The 15,186-nt window shown below is 38.5% G+C and overlaps 1 protein-coding gene across 2 annotated transcripts in view; it reads right to left on the bottom strand.

Moving 5' to 3' along the window:
• Positions 1–15,186, bottom strand: part of TSNAX (translin associated factor X) — a 394,977-nt gene that overhangs the window by 32,998 nt on the left and 346,793 nt on the right. For both annotated transcript variants that reach the window (XM_064487870.1, XM_064487871.1), the window contains one exon: positions 1,030–1,306. In XM_064487870.1, the coding sequence (XP_064343940.1) occupies positions 1,030–1,306 (277 nt within the window). The remainder of the gene's footprint in view (positions 1–1,029; positions 1,307–15,186) is intronic.

Here is a 15,186-nt window from a genome sequence, read left to right as displayed (position 1 = left end):
TCCAAGCAGTCCAGAAGGCAGGGACTGTCACCACACGGTGTCAGAGAGTGTGTGCTCTGTAAAGACCATGGTCTAGCAGACAGGACGGGGAGGCCCACCCAAATGGGGCAGGAAGGGGGGGGGCTTTCCCTAGTGAGCCGTGGCAAAGGCCCTACAAGGAGGCACAGCTAACATCACGTGTGAGATATGAGCGTGAAGTGACACGTTCCTCCAGCTTCGCCCAGGAAGATTTGTTTTCTTTAATATTCAGATCACTTGGGAAGCTGGCCAGAAAAGGGCTCTGAAGCCTCCTATCATGGCACTAAAATTGGAAAAAAAATTCCTAGAGCCCTTCCATTGAAAGGGTCTTCTTAGGGTTAGAGGGGAAAGCGTGTGAGAGGGGAGGGGAAAGAGGAGAGGTGAACCGGGGGCGGCAGGGGAGCGGAGATAGAGACCTGGGAGGCGAGGGGCAGGGAACTCTTCTCTGTTAATCTAGGTCAGCCTTGGGGTAAAGTAGTAAATAAATCTGCACATTAATTTTTAATGCATATATCACAGATTAAGTATTAGGTTTTTTTTAATGAAAAGAGAAGATTCTAATAATCATTATGTTCTTGCTTTGGCAAAAACTGTTAATGGAATATACACATATATTTGATTCTGAAGAATAATGATATATTGTAAGATGGATTCTAAATATAGAATTAAATATCATATATGACATATAATATATAGTATATATAACAATATGTTGTATATGACATATAATATGGGCCATAAATATATAGTAATTACACATTAAACTCTATATTTGAACTAGAACCATGAAATTAGAATAAAAAAACTAAACATGCCCAAAGTTATTCTTTTCGCTCTTCTATGTTTTAAACAATTTCTACAAAAATTCTACATAAATCTGTAATTACATTGAAGAGTTATTAAAACTTTAAAGAGTTTGGGTGGTTCATTGGGAAGCCCACCCACTATTGCTGCTCTCCCAAAGCACCCCTCAGAGTAAGGCCCCTACTGAGACTATGAGGATGGACAGACCTCTTTCTGTTCACTGCCAGCACAGTGAGGAGAGGGGGTCAGGTGCACCTTCCATTCTTCACATGCTTGCAAAGGGGTCTTCCTCTCATCTTCAGAGTGGAGCCTGTGGGGGGTGGCCAGAGATGTTGTACAAGTACCTCCCCCTAAGTCATCCACCTGCCTCGCGTCCTCTGCAGACAGGCTGCCCCTGGCCTCCTGGAGCTGCAGGCTCTGGATAAGCAACCGACAAGCTTCCAAGTCAGCTTCCCACACTTTTCCAAGCAGCGGACACTTGCAGCTAAAACACAGAGGAAACAAAGACATAAAAATGAATTCAGTGATGTTTCATCGTACCAACTCAACAGCTTGTCTACCTGGCTAATGGTTAGCTAGTCATCTTAGAGTTAACAATGTCATTTTGCACAGTGATGCAACTTCAACCAGAAGACTCAGAGGGGCCAAGTTTGTACACCATCAAGTAACAGGGAAATAAGTATTGTCCTTCTTAGCTACTTGATCTGCAAGGACATCCAAGAGCTAAGGATTTTTGCAGACTTGGTGGCCCAATACAACACCCGCTGTGCTCCAGCTCTGCTGGTTTTCTTTGAGTTCCCAGACCTGCCCAACTCCCCTGGGGTTAAGTACTTTTTCATGTACGATTTCAACTGCCTCCCCTACCATTTCCCCCTCCCAACACACACTCACCAGGTGATGTAAATGAGTGAAGCAATGCAGGGGCAATATAAACCGTAACGACTGATATTCAGCCTCAGTGGCAGAAAATAATAGAAAGGAGTGAACTTTTGAGCCCTTTATCAGCTCAGACCAAGTAAAGCTATGCAGAATATAGATTCAAAGTTCACAAAAATTTTGATTTTTCACGGAAAGCCAAAAATTGGGAATTTTAAATGAAAATATGTAGTTTTCATCCATCCATTCAGCTTTAAGCTGGATATTTTTATACACCTATCTTCCACTTAATAACCCTTCCTTCTGCTGTGTCTAATCTGCTATTCAACTTATCTCTTGTGTTTTCAATTTGAGTTACTTTATTTTTCAGTTCTATAATTTCTGTGTGATTTTTTGAATATATTTCAGTTCTCTGCTGAAATTATCCATCATGTCCTCTATCTTCCTGAACATATGTATCATTATTTTAAAGCCTGTATCTATAAATGATAAATCCAGAAGGAAAAAAGAAAGAACGAGGCAGAAACAATATAAGGAGAGCTCTTAGCTCAGCATTTTCAGATAATTGACAAGGGACATCAAACTACACACTCAGGCAGCATTATAATCTCAAAGTGGGGGAAATCAAAGATAAAACACACTTAGGTTCATCTTAGTGAAACTGCTGAACAGCAAAGAAACAGATCAAAGCTCTTAAAAACAGCAAGGGGGGAAATACTAACAACTATATATAAAATAGATAAAAACCAAATGTCTTCTGTGCAGCACAGGGAACTATATTCAATATCTTGTAGTAAGCTATAATGAAAAAGAATATATGTATGTGTATGTATGACTAAAACATTATGCTGTATGTCAGAAATTGACACATTGTAACTGACTATACAATTTAAAAATCAGAAAAAAAAACAGCTGGGGGGGAAAAACAGACATTCACTTCAAGACAATAACATGGGTGAGAGAAATGGATGCCAGGAGATAATAAAGCTACACCTTTAAAATAGTGGAAAAAACCTAACAATCTATAAATTACACAATTATTTTTAAAAGCCTTCAAAAATAAAAGTAAAAGAAAGATATCTTCAGATAAATAAAAACGGAAAGAATTCCTTGGCAACACATCCATGATAAAGGAAACGATCCCAGCTGGAAGCACGGACATGCATAAAGGAAAGAAAAACAATAAAAAGACTAAACATGTGGGTAAATCTAAGTGAACAGTGATGCAAAAAATGGCAATAATAATTTATTTTGCAGTCTAACATATATGAAGAATTAAAATACATACCACCCAGCCTAAAGAGAAGGAAGGAACAAAAGGAATTAAAATAGCTTCAAGTCCTTGTGTTGTCTGGAAAGTAGTAAAGTGTTCATTTGCATTAGATTTTAAAAAGCCACAGATTCATATTGAAACCCTTATGGTAGTCATAAAACTGAGATTAAAAGAATGTATAACTGGCAAGCTAATATGGGAGAAATATTCCTAAATTTAAAAAATACTGAAGTCTTATTTTGATGAAAGCAATAAAGACAGGAATAAACATGATACAGATAGGGAAAATGGTAAAATATAACTATTTATGCCCAAATATATTAGGAATTATATTAAATATAAATAGGTAAATACTGTATTTAAAAGGCAAAGATTTTAGACTAGAATAAAATAAATCAAAATCTAATTACATATTGTCTATAAAAGACACACATTAAATATAAGACACAAACAGGCTTCAGATAAAAAGATGGAAATTGTATGTCATCAAAGTATCAGAGATAAAGTATAATGGGAAGAGGACAGTCTTTAAACACATGTACTACGTCAACTGGATTATCACTACAGGGAAAAAGTCAAATCATGATTATTGGCTCACATCATCCAAACATCAATTTCAGGTGCATTATAGATGAAAATGTGAAAGATAAAAGAATAAAACGTTTAGAACATAATGCAGGCATACCTCGCTTGTTTGTGCTTCATTTTACTGCACTTCACAGGTAGTGCATTTTTTTTACAAATTGAAGGTTTGTGGCAACCCTGTGTCCAGCAAGTCTGTCAGCGTCATTATTTTCACAGCATTTGCTCACTTCATGTCTCTGTGTCATATTTCGGAAGTTCTCACAATATTTCAAACCTTCCATCAGCAGAAAGATTATGCTGTTACTCGTTGAAGTTTTAGCTGATGGTTAGCATTTTTTAGCAATAAAGTATTTTTTAAATTAAGATACATACCTTGTTTTTTAAGACTGCTATTTGCACACTTAATAGGCTATAATATAGTGCAAACATAAATTTTATATGCACTGAGAAATCCAAATATTCATGTGACTCACTTCATTGCGATATTTGCTTTATCGTCATGGTCTGTAGCCGAACCTGCAGTGTCTCTGAGGTGTGCCTGTACAGAACATCTTTATGACTTTGCAATAAGCAAAGGTCTCTCAAACAGGATATAAAAAGTACTAACTATAAAGAAAACACATGATAAATTTGACTATTAATATTAAGAACTTGTATTCATCCAAAAACACCACTGAGGGAATGAAATGGTAAGCCACAGAGTGGAAGAAATTATTTGTTAACATATACAACCAATGAAAGACTGATTCCAGAATATAAACAGGACTCCTACAGACAACTCACTTTTTTAAAAGGGTGAAGACTTGGACAGACACTTCACAAAAGAGGGCATCTAATTGGCCAATGAGTAACTTATAAAAAGATACTCAACGCCATTTATCATCAGGAAAATGCATATTCAACTACAGTGCGATGTACTGTACATTCAACAAAATGGCTAAAATTTAAAATCCTGACAATACCAAGTGTCAGGAAAGGCGCAGAATTATCTGTACTCTCCTATACCGCTGATAGGAGTGTACACGAATGCAGTGTCTTTGAAATCTCTTTGACAGATGTACTAATGTTGAAAGTGTCAATCGTATGACCCAGCAGCAGATTGCCTAGGTATACACTCATGAAATGCACACACGGTCCGTTCTCATTATTCACAGTAGTCACGTTCTGTCACCTCACCACTGCAAGCACTGAAATAGCAGATGCTGAAACATTGCTCCCAGGGGATATGCAGGGTTAGAGTCCCACGAGCTTGTGGTGAGAAAATTATCATCAACATATTGATTTATAACCTTGTTTTATGTTAGTTTCTGTTTAAAGACTCCTTATTTGATATAAATCGTTGATTCACTAATACTGGACTCTCGGTCAGGAGCATCGTAACTCAGTTCTGAACAGAGCTTACCTAACACATGTGTTTTCTCCACAAGGCACGTCACAGCCCTCCTGCACCTGGGAACACCAGACGGCACCTCAGTGCTATGCTGGGGCCACCATTTGAACAGCAGAATCACCAAGAAAAAGCACAAAGATGTGGGGAAAAAAAGGCATTAAGTAGACAGCAGAAAGGACACTTTGTACAGAATAAGAACTATAACAAGAAAGCAGGGCATTGCCTTGTTTGACCTCACCTGGGATCGTGTGCATCAGAGGACCCAAGTTTTCAGCCACTCTGGCCACATCCATGAATGACCGTGAAAGGTCTGTAGGTATTGATTTTAGGGTCACAAATAAATCTGAGTAAGTAGACAAACTCACACATACAGAGTCCACAAATAATGAAGATCAACTGTCTGTGTGATCAGACAACATCATTTGTAACATCCAAAACCCAGGAGGGGAAACAAATGTCCATAAGTAGAAGAATGGATAAACTGTGGACTGTTCTTTTGTTAGAATGTCACATTGCAAAGAAGGTGAATTAGGACATTTGCAACAATACGGGTGAATTCTTAAAAACATAAGGTTAGACAAAAACAAAGAGGAGGCGTTATGATTCCATCTATTTTATATTTCAAAATCTGCAAAGCTAATTCATCGCGTTCAACACTAGGATGGTGGCTACTTTGGGGAGGAGTGGGGTCACGACAGGGAGAGATGTGAGCAGGGCTGCGTTTTATTTTTCAGCGGTAGTGGCGACGAGCATGTTCATTATATACAAACTCATCAAGCTGTATATGCGTGATGTGTGCACTTTCTGATTGTGTTATGTGCTGGTAAAAGTGAAAAAGGGAGAAAGAGAAGGCAGACGTTCCGAGCCGTGTCCTGGAGCAGGAGAGCAGGAGTGGGGTCTGGTCCACAAGGGAAGAGACTGTCCGTTTTAGGAACACTGGACTCTATTTTCCAGCCTCCCATTTGTAGCCAATCTGATAGGTGACAACTGGCATCTTGTTGGAAGCTGTGTTTCTCCACTATGGTCGCTTCACAGCCACTCCGATTTTCTTCTGTGACTCGTCTCTTCCCATCCGTTGCCTGTTTATTCCGTTCTTGGGTTCTCCGACCTTTTCCTAAGGCTTTTGTCGCAGGACGAGTTTTACTGCCACATCAATATGATCATTTTTATAGTCTACTCAATTTTCTCTTTCTTCTTGTGTCCAGTTTACCACTTTATATCTTTGATAGAAATCAATCCATTTTCTCATAGGTCTCATATGAACTGTGATGCTTGTTCATAAATTTACAAATAATTTTTTAAATCACTTGTCTCCATAGACATTCCCCGTTTTCATTCTGTATTTTATTTATTTAACTCTTTTCTGATTTACCTTGCTCAGTCTTACCAGAGGCTTGCTACCTTATTAATCTTTTTGCTTTGGTAATCTTTGATACTGATTTTTGTTCTCTAGTTTCTTGTTTGCTGATCTTGTCTTTATCTTTACTTTTCTCTCATTTCTTTAGATTTATTATTTTTTATTAGCTGCTTCCGTTAAACACTTGTTTTCTTTCTTTCATGTTCCTCTTGCTATTTTAATTTTCTAATAAATGTGTTTAAAGCTCTAAATTTTCACCTAGTAGTACTTTAATCATGTTTAATATTTTTAAGTTTTATTATAACATGCTTTTTCAATTTTAAAAAGTATTAAATATTATAAATATCCAGAAAATATGGAAAATAGCTTAAGAAACACTTGTATACCTACCATCAAACTTACTGGTTTTTCATACTTTCCTGTAATTGAATCTGATTCCCAGCATTGGCAACATTATTGTCCCCAAATTTGACACATAGTGTTTTCACTGTCTTTCCTCATGAGTCCCTCTTTAACTCAAGGGCGATTTAGCAATAGTTTTGCAATTTCTAGACAGAAGCCTTTATCAGCTCCTTCTGTGTTAGATTAATATCTGATTTTATTAAATAGTTGGAAATCTGCTTTATAAACTGTAGACTTCCTCTCTCGCCTAGGAGTGCATGCTCACTCTGTGTAAATGTTCTTTATGTCCCAAGAAAATGAGTGCTCTGTTCACTGACTCTAAAGTTACAGCATACTATGTTATTGAATTTAATTATATATTTGCTTTTATTTTGTCTGCTTTATCTACCATTTTCTGAAATGAATGTTTGAAATTTCCAGCCTCTGTTTTTCAATTGAAGTATAATTGACGTACGAAGTATTAGTTTCAGGTGTATAACAAATGGTTTGAGATTTACATACATTGTAAAGTGATCATCACCTTAAGACTAGGTAACATCCATCACCACACAGAGTTACACAGTTTGTTTTTCTTGTGAGAACTTTTAAGATCTACTTTCTTAGCAACTTTCAAATATACAATACAGTATTGTTAACTCTAATCACCATGCTGTATTTTACACTCCCAGGACTTAACTATTTTATACTGGGAAGTTTGTAACTTTTGACTCACTTTATCCATTTCACCCAACCTCTTCCCCACATCAAATAGTATGGAGATTCCTCAAAAGACTAAGAATAGACTTATCATATGACCCAGGAGTCCCGCTCCTGGGCATATATCCAGAAGGAACCCTACTTCAAAAGGACACCTGCACCCCAATGTTCACAGCAGCACTATTTACAATAGTCAAGACATGGAAACAGCCTAAATGTCCATTGACAGATGACTGGATAAAGAAGATGTGGTATATTTATACAATGGAATACTACTCAGCCATGAAAACTTGACAACATAACACCATTTGCAGCAACATGGATGTTCCTGGAGAATGTCATTCTAGGTGAAGTAAGCCAGAAAGAGAAAAAAAATACCATAAGAGATCGCTCATATGTGGAATCCAATTTCAATTTTTGATTCATCTATTTTCTCCCAAAGTGCTATTGATTGTTTTATGTATTTCAGATTTTGTTAGATGTATATGTTTCAATCATTAATTTTTCTACTGCTTCTTTTAAGTATATGATGATCTTATTTGTTGATACAATATTTTTTCCTTAAAATCTATTTTGTCTGATATTATAATTGTTACTCCAATATTCTTTTAGTTCAATTTGTTCCTGGCTTCTATTTTAACCACCCTTTATTTTCAACTTGTTTTTTACATTCTTTTTTCAAAAATGAATGCAATACAAAACATTTGGCTGAATTATATAAAAATCCATTCTGGAATTTTATCTTTGGGATTGGTGACCTTAACCCAATTGTTCACAGTTACTGTAATTACTGTTTAATTGTTACTATTTTCCTGATTGATTACAACTAAGATTTTTAATTTTTTTAAACTTTTGTCTTTATTTCTTTTTTCCTACCTTCCTCTTTCTTTTTATTAATTCACATAAAACTGTGAGAAACAATAGAGAGAGCGCCACGTATCCTTTACTCAGTTGTCCGCAATGGTAACATTTTGCAAAAATAAAATAGTGTCACAAGCAGGGAATTGGCATTGATACAATCCACTCATCTTATTTGGATGTCCTCTCATTTGCATGTATGTGTGCATGTGTGTGTGTGTGTGTGTCTACAGTTCTATATAATTTCACCCTTGTGTAAGTTCATGTATCTACCACCACATTCAAGATACAGACCAATTCCACCATCATCACAGGTACCCCTAAGTCCCATTTTATAACCACACCATCTACATCCCACCCTGACCCTCCCCCCATCCCGAGTCTCTGGAAACCACTAAATCTGTTCTCCATTTCTAAAATTTTGTCATTTCAAAAATGGTACAGAAATGGCATCATAAAGTATGCACCTTTGGGGACCGGCTGTTTTCATTCAACGTAATTCCCTGGAAAGCCACGTATGTATCAATAGTTTATTCCTTTCTACTGCTGAGCCGTGTTCCGTGCTACATCTGGACCACAGCTTACTCAGCCATTCCCCCACTGAAAGACATCTGCGATGCTCCCAATCTGGGACTGTGAATACAGCTGCCATGAGCATTTGTGTACTGGTTTTGCATGAAATTAAATTTTCATTTGCTGTCTGAGGGACTCCCACTAGGTCAGGGGACGAATGAGCCTACCTGGGCGGCACCATAGCAAACTTTCACCTCGCTCTCCTTCGATCCCCATCCCATCTCAAAGGTGATGCAGTTATATGTGTTTTGAGGCTTCATTTGAGTTCTAAATTTTTACTATGATATGTTTTTATTTGTAAGTTCTCCATTTCATCAACACTAAAATTACTAAAGATTTTTTTTCCCCTGGACTCTCTCATATAACTCAAACTGTCCTCCTGAACTTACTTTTCATCTTGTTGAAATATTTCCTTTAAGAATGCTTCAAAAAAGATACATACTGTAAATCTTTTAAGGACTTACAGGTCTGAGAACACCTCAATTTCACACTCAAACACTAAATAATGGTTTAGCTTAATACTCTGCCTTCCTGAATTTCCTGCTGTTACTTGAAAGTCTGAGATCAGTTTAATTCTTATCCTTTTCTAGATGATCTGCCCTTAGAATTTTCTTTTTATCTTTGGTATATATAAATTTTAATTGCAAACCCAGTAGGCTCCCCACTTTTTTCTATTCTGTGAGAGTTATTAAGCCCATCAGTAAAAGATCGTATATCTTTTCCTTTTTTCTGAGCAATTTTCAGTCATTAGTCTCTCAAATATTTCCTCTTTCTCCTCGACTAATTGTTTTCTTTTCTTCTGGGATTCATTTCATAGGAACGTTGATCAAATAACTCTATTCTGTATATGCTTAATTTATCTTTTTTTCCTTTCTGTCTATTCCTCAGGCCCTCAGAGTTTTTTGATCATCTGGTTCACTAATTGGTTCTTCAACTGAATCTGTTTGGCTATTGAACTCATTTACTGAGAACTTTTTTTTTTCCTTCAATTTTTAAATTTTGCATTCTCTAAATTTGCACTTGGGTTTCTTTATGACTTCTTGTTTTGCTTCCTGGCTCCAATATCTTCCCTTCTCTTTGGGAAATATTTGATCCATCTATCTTGTGTCTAATTATGCTTCACCCAGTGAGAGTCCTTCCATTTGCTGTTGTAATTCTACAGCAGTGGCCCTGCTAAGAGTCTCATGCATTTTCCCTATGAGTTCATGTTTCTGCAGCCGTGTTCACCTCCTTGGCTGCTGAGGAGTCTTCGGAGAAGGGGAGCATGCCAAGGCCCTAAGTTGTGCCCAACCTAATAGGTTTAGGTGGTGGAAGGGTGGGGCACCATCCCAAGGAAAAGAACTTCTGTTTGGAATAATCTGTATGTCTGTGCCTGCAGAAATACACAGACTTCCTCAGTGGTGATGATCTACCTCTCACAGAACAGGGAGGGCTGGGGGTACACTCATGATCCAAGCCGTCAGTTTGATACCCTCCCATGTCAGTCCTTCTCTGATGCTGGCTTTCTGGTCCTGTCTCCCCTGATACACCGGCCAGCAGGTGCTTGTCTCTTTCCAGAAGCAGCACGGTGGGCACTGGCCTTCTCAGGCAACACGGGAAAAGGAAAAGGGCATGCCTGAAAACCTTCACTTTATCATCTGCTTCTTTCCCACGCGGAGACCAAATCACCTTCAGTTGCCTGGGCGGCTCTCTGTTACTTTTTGTTATTAATTTGTCAGATCCATCAGAATCACTCATGGCTTCCAGTGGTGCGTGCAGGGCTGGGTTTAAGGGAAAGAGCCGACAGCCCACCTCTCATAAGTTTCCTAGGGGAGGAGAGCTTGCTGATTCTGTAAGCAAGTTTTGACATTATAGTGATTTGAATACTGTAACTTTGTGTCCACCTTCTATTTGACAAAATATAGTATGTGTAGTCTTTGAGTCAGTGGGGCTTATCCTGAAGTCTCTCTTAGGATGCCGACATCAAAATTTGGAAACCAATTTTAGAGACACATGCTGAATGGAGAGTAAATCCTGTAGGTGTAAAATTGCAGTGCCTCCTTACGGCTCACGTAATAATCTCATGGAGCTTTCAATGTTTTAAATACCTTCTTATTGAATCCATTTGTACAAAAGAGAGAAGCCGTTAATTTCAAAGCCTTGAGATGTGCTATTCCCGTTCAGGAGAATAATTAGGTCATTTAGTAAAATCATCCCTTAAATGAATGACTCCCTGCTATTTGAACTATGTGAGGTCTTCGGTGATGTTCTCACAACCCAAAATGAGGCAATTTGAAGATACAGTTTCAGCGTTTGGGGGAAAGCTCTTCAACAGAGAATTGAGACTCAACATTTTTGTTATTCCTCACAGTTGGAAGTCAAATGAGGTCCAAGAGAGATCATCTAATTGTAGCTTGAATCTTCATGGAACTGAAGCATGTGTGTGTTATTTACAGAGAATGATGTTAAGAGAGAGGAGGCAGGAAGTTAGCAGGCAAGCGTCTATCCATTTTAGGAATGGACATACTGAATTCTAACACAGACACCAATCATTTCAGCTCTTATCACCAAACTCTCTCTCCTGATTTATTAATATTTATTAATATTTTCACTAAAAGAAACACTGAAGACAGCCAAGTCTTTTTACAGAACCATAATGGAGTAAAATATCAAGCTAATATGTGAATGCCCAACGGTGCAAAGCTTTCAACTGCAAATTGCTTAACCACTTCTAGTCCTCGTGTGTCTGAAATCTTTTCCTTCCTTGGTCAACAAAGACTTAATCTCTAATTTTTAAAATAAAGGTTTTATTGGAAATATTTAAATTTTATCCCTCTGTCTTCAGTTTCCCAAGAAAGGAAGATGAACACAATTCTCCACCAAACAAAGACGGTTGGATATTTCAGCCTACTTCCCAAAATTTCACCTGACAATATGACAAGAGGAAATGTAGTATATATGAAAGAGTGTTTGTCTTGGAAACTGTAGTGGACACTGTTGTCTGCTGAGCCAATGTCCCTTCCTCTTTGTCCTTCCTAACAGAACTCAGGGAGTATTCAGGTAACCATCCCTCCCTCCTTGGGACATATTGGATGGTAGCCCCTCCCTGACTCCTCAGGTAAACTGTGATTAGATGAAAACAGCTGACCTGTGACATTCCACTGGACAGGCTTTTACAGTCCAGGGGTCGCCAACCCCAGACAGCTGAACTAAACTCAGGCAGACCGTGTTCTGTGGCCCACGCTGGGACGGTGGTCAGTGGGGGGTAGGTTTTACTTTCTCTCGCAATAGTATGAACCAAGAAACCGCTGCATCTATCTTGTGATCCTTATGGAGTCAGCCTATGGACAAAGCTGATGCATTACAAATGGAAATGGCTGAAAAAAGAAATGGAAAGAATCTGGTTTTTTGATGACAAGTCTGAACTGCTGAACCAACCAACCCAGGTGTCCATCCTACTCTTGTTTAATCCAGTTAGAGCTGGTTTTCCTCTTAATTGTGGCTGAACACAGAGTTGATTCAATCAAAATCAGATGACTGTGATTGGAGTTTAGTCTCTAAAGGAATATTTTATCTCAATCTGAGTTTCTACATTTTTAATCTAAGATGTCTTATGTCTATCTTAGAGGATAGATTGTAGAAAAGGAAATACAAAATGATGTATACAATATATAAAAGAGCAGTAATAATAGAAAAAGGACACAACTTCTCAAATCTTGAACAGTAGGAGGCACTAATAAAATGAAAATCAGTCTTAAATGTGCACATATGATGGTAAAGACGTGATCATTGTGGGCCATATCTATTTATTATTCTCCTATTGTTAGGTAAGGAATACAGATTGGGTGAGACCAATAATTAATTCCATCCAAGGTGCAATCTGCCATCAGTAATAAAAGATATTGTGCAGAAGAGCAGAGCAGGTCCTCATCACCATCATCATCGTCATCGTCCTCATCTCCATGACAACCACCACCATCATCACGATCGTGAGTTAACAGTGATTAGTCAGGTGCTGTTCTGAAAGTTGTTAGTCCTCAAAATAACCTTATAAGGTAGATAGTGCTGCAGCACTGTGGCCGTATTAAAACATAATTCAAATTCTTTGACGTTCCAATGATTGAGAGATGGAGTCTTAGCTCTCTCCTCTTGATTTTGGGCTGCCCTTAGTGACTTTCTTGTAACCAATGGATCGCAGAGAAAGTAATGCCATATAACTCTAAGGATAAGCCAGAAGAGGACATGCATCACCCACCAACGGTTCTGGGACCCTTGTTCTGAGAGAAGCCAGCTGCCTTGCAAGAAGTCTGTCCATCCTGAGATCGCCACACTGCAGAGACTACATGCAACTCCTTGATCGAAGGCACCAGCTACAATCTCAGCTGCTGGCCACCACCAGCTGCTAGCCGTGTGAGTGAGGCAACTTCTTGCCTGTCCAGCCTAGCCGAGCTAACATGAACACAACCTCAGTCTCATGACTGTGACCGCAACCCCTAGGGAGAACTGCCTCGCCATGTCCTTCTCCAGTTATGACCCACAAAATTCTGAGCAAAGTAGAATGATCACGCTGGCTGGGACAGACCTCCATTTTACAGGTGAGAAAGCTAAGGCATCCTCAAAAGTCAAAGATCTACTCTGATCCTGAGTCTGCTCAGCCAATCAGCCACGGATTTTAGAAATCCTTTCCAAATTTGCAGCCTCTTTAAAACTCCAAGCAACAAGTTACTTTTCTTTTTCCTGCATCACTCAGTAGTAAACACCCAGATAAAGAAGGAAAGAGAGTATCACCAGAAATAACTGGAGAGAGAAATATTTGGAACAACAGAACACTCAGTTTTCGAACATGAAATTAAAGTCAGTAGGGATCTCCATCAACTCAGCTCCTCCTCTTAATTTCTCCATTTATATTCATGGTCTCTTTATTCCTGCCTCACTCTGGCTTATTCATTGTTCTCTCATCATTAGAAGTCAATCCTTTGAGAGAAGCAACCCTGTCTGCTGTGCCGACCACTTTGTTCCCAGGACCCAGCACATGAGACATGTCCTGGGCACTCAACATGTGTTAAGAGTGTCTGGGACATTGTGCTGCACACCAGAAACCGACACATTGTAACTGACTATACTTCAATTTAAAAAAAAAAAGTGAGTTGATAGAAGGCCTGAAATCATGGTCACTTTCAACCTCTTCCTCCCTCAGTCCAACCATAGATCATAAATTGAGAATATTGCTGAGGTCTGTTTCCCACCTCTTGGGCTGCTGTCCCAAATTAAGCCATTCATTTCTTCACCCCTGCAATTAATGATGAATCTTTCTGCCTTCAGCTATTTCACTCTTCCAACCTATCCCATCTGTTATTGCTCCAAAAATGTTAGTGGCTCTCATTGCTTGCCAGGCGGAAAGCAAAGTCCTTCAAGATCTCTCCCAAGCTGACCTCAGCCCTGCTCTGGATGCCTCCTCACTGCTCTCCTGTGTGTTCCAAGATGTCAGCCAAGGGGACCACTTGCTTTTCCCAGGACAAATGCACAAGGGTCTAATTTCAGATGCCTTCTTCTCATGCCTTTTCTTTTCCAAAATCTCCACCCATTAAAAAGCCAACCAGTTCATCAAGGCCCATCTCGAATGTCACTTTAATAAGGAACTCTTCCTTGATCCCACACCATATACAGCTTCCTTTCTCTGAACCCTATGGGATTTGGTAGAAGTCTTAACACAGATATTACATTCTGTCTTAATGTCTGGGTTTTGTGCACATATGCCGTCTTCTACTGTAGGTGCTTAATGAGGTTGGAGAATAGTTTATACTCTTTTTTTTTTAATCCTATGACTCATATAATCGAGCAAGGTATTAACCACGATAGGAGCTCAATAATTATTTAATTAACTGGATGACCTTCCAGGGAAGTTACTCTTAAAGGATTCTGCCAATTTGAAGCAAAGAAAACAATTAACTTAAAAAAATATATCCATCCTAAGAAAGTTAATAGGGGAAAAGCTTTCCTGATAAGTGATCCCAGTGGACTAACTACATTAAAAATTAAAGGCTCAGGGTAAATCTCAATATGCCACTCGACTTTGCCAGTGTTGCAGTGTTTCCTCTGCTGTTCAGTGACTAAGCGGAAATTTTAAATCATTTGATGACAGTTTTGAAGTGGGGAAAACACAAAAACTGGGAAGTCAAAAAGGAAAAAAAAAAGTGATGAATCTGGATAGATATAAATTTCAACTTCTACATGGCAAAGATACCATACATGAAAATCAAAATCTATCAATGATTTATTATGAGAAAATGTTTCTAATACATGGCATAGTCCGAGAGTCAAACTCCTTAACCTTCAAGAGTTTTGAAAAATCAATAAGAAAAGCAAACATCCCAG

Source organism: Camelus dromedarius, chromosome 8, assembly GCF_036321535.1.
Source record: "Camelus dromedarius isolate mCamDro1 chromosome 8, mCamDro1.pat, whole genome shotgun sequence".
In the NCBI taxonomy this organism is placed as follows: domain Eukaryota; kingdom Metazoa; phylum Chordata; class Mammalia; order Artiodactyla; family Camelidae; genus Camelus; species Camelus dromedarius.
The sequence above is the reverse complement of the archived record's forward strand: the minus strand, read 5'-3'. Positions and strand labels throughout refer to the sequence as shown.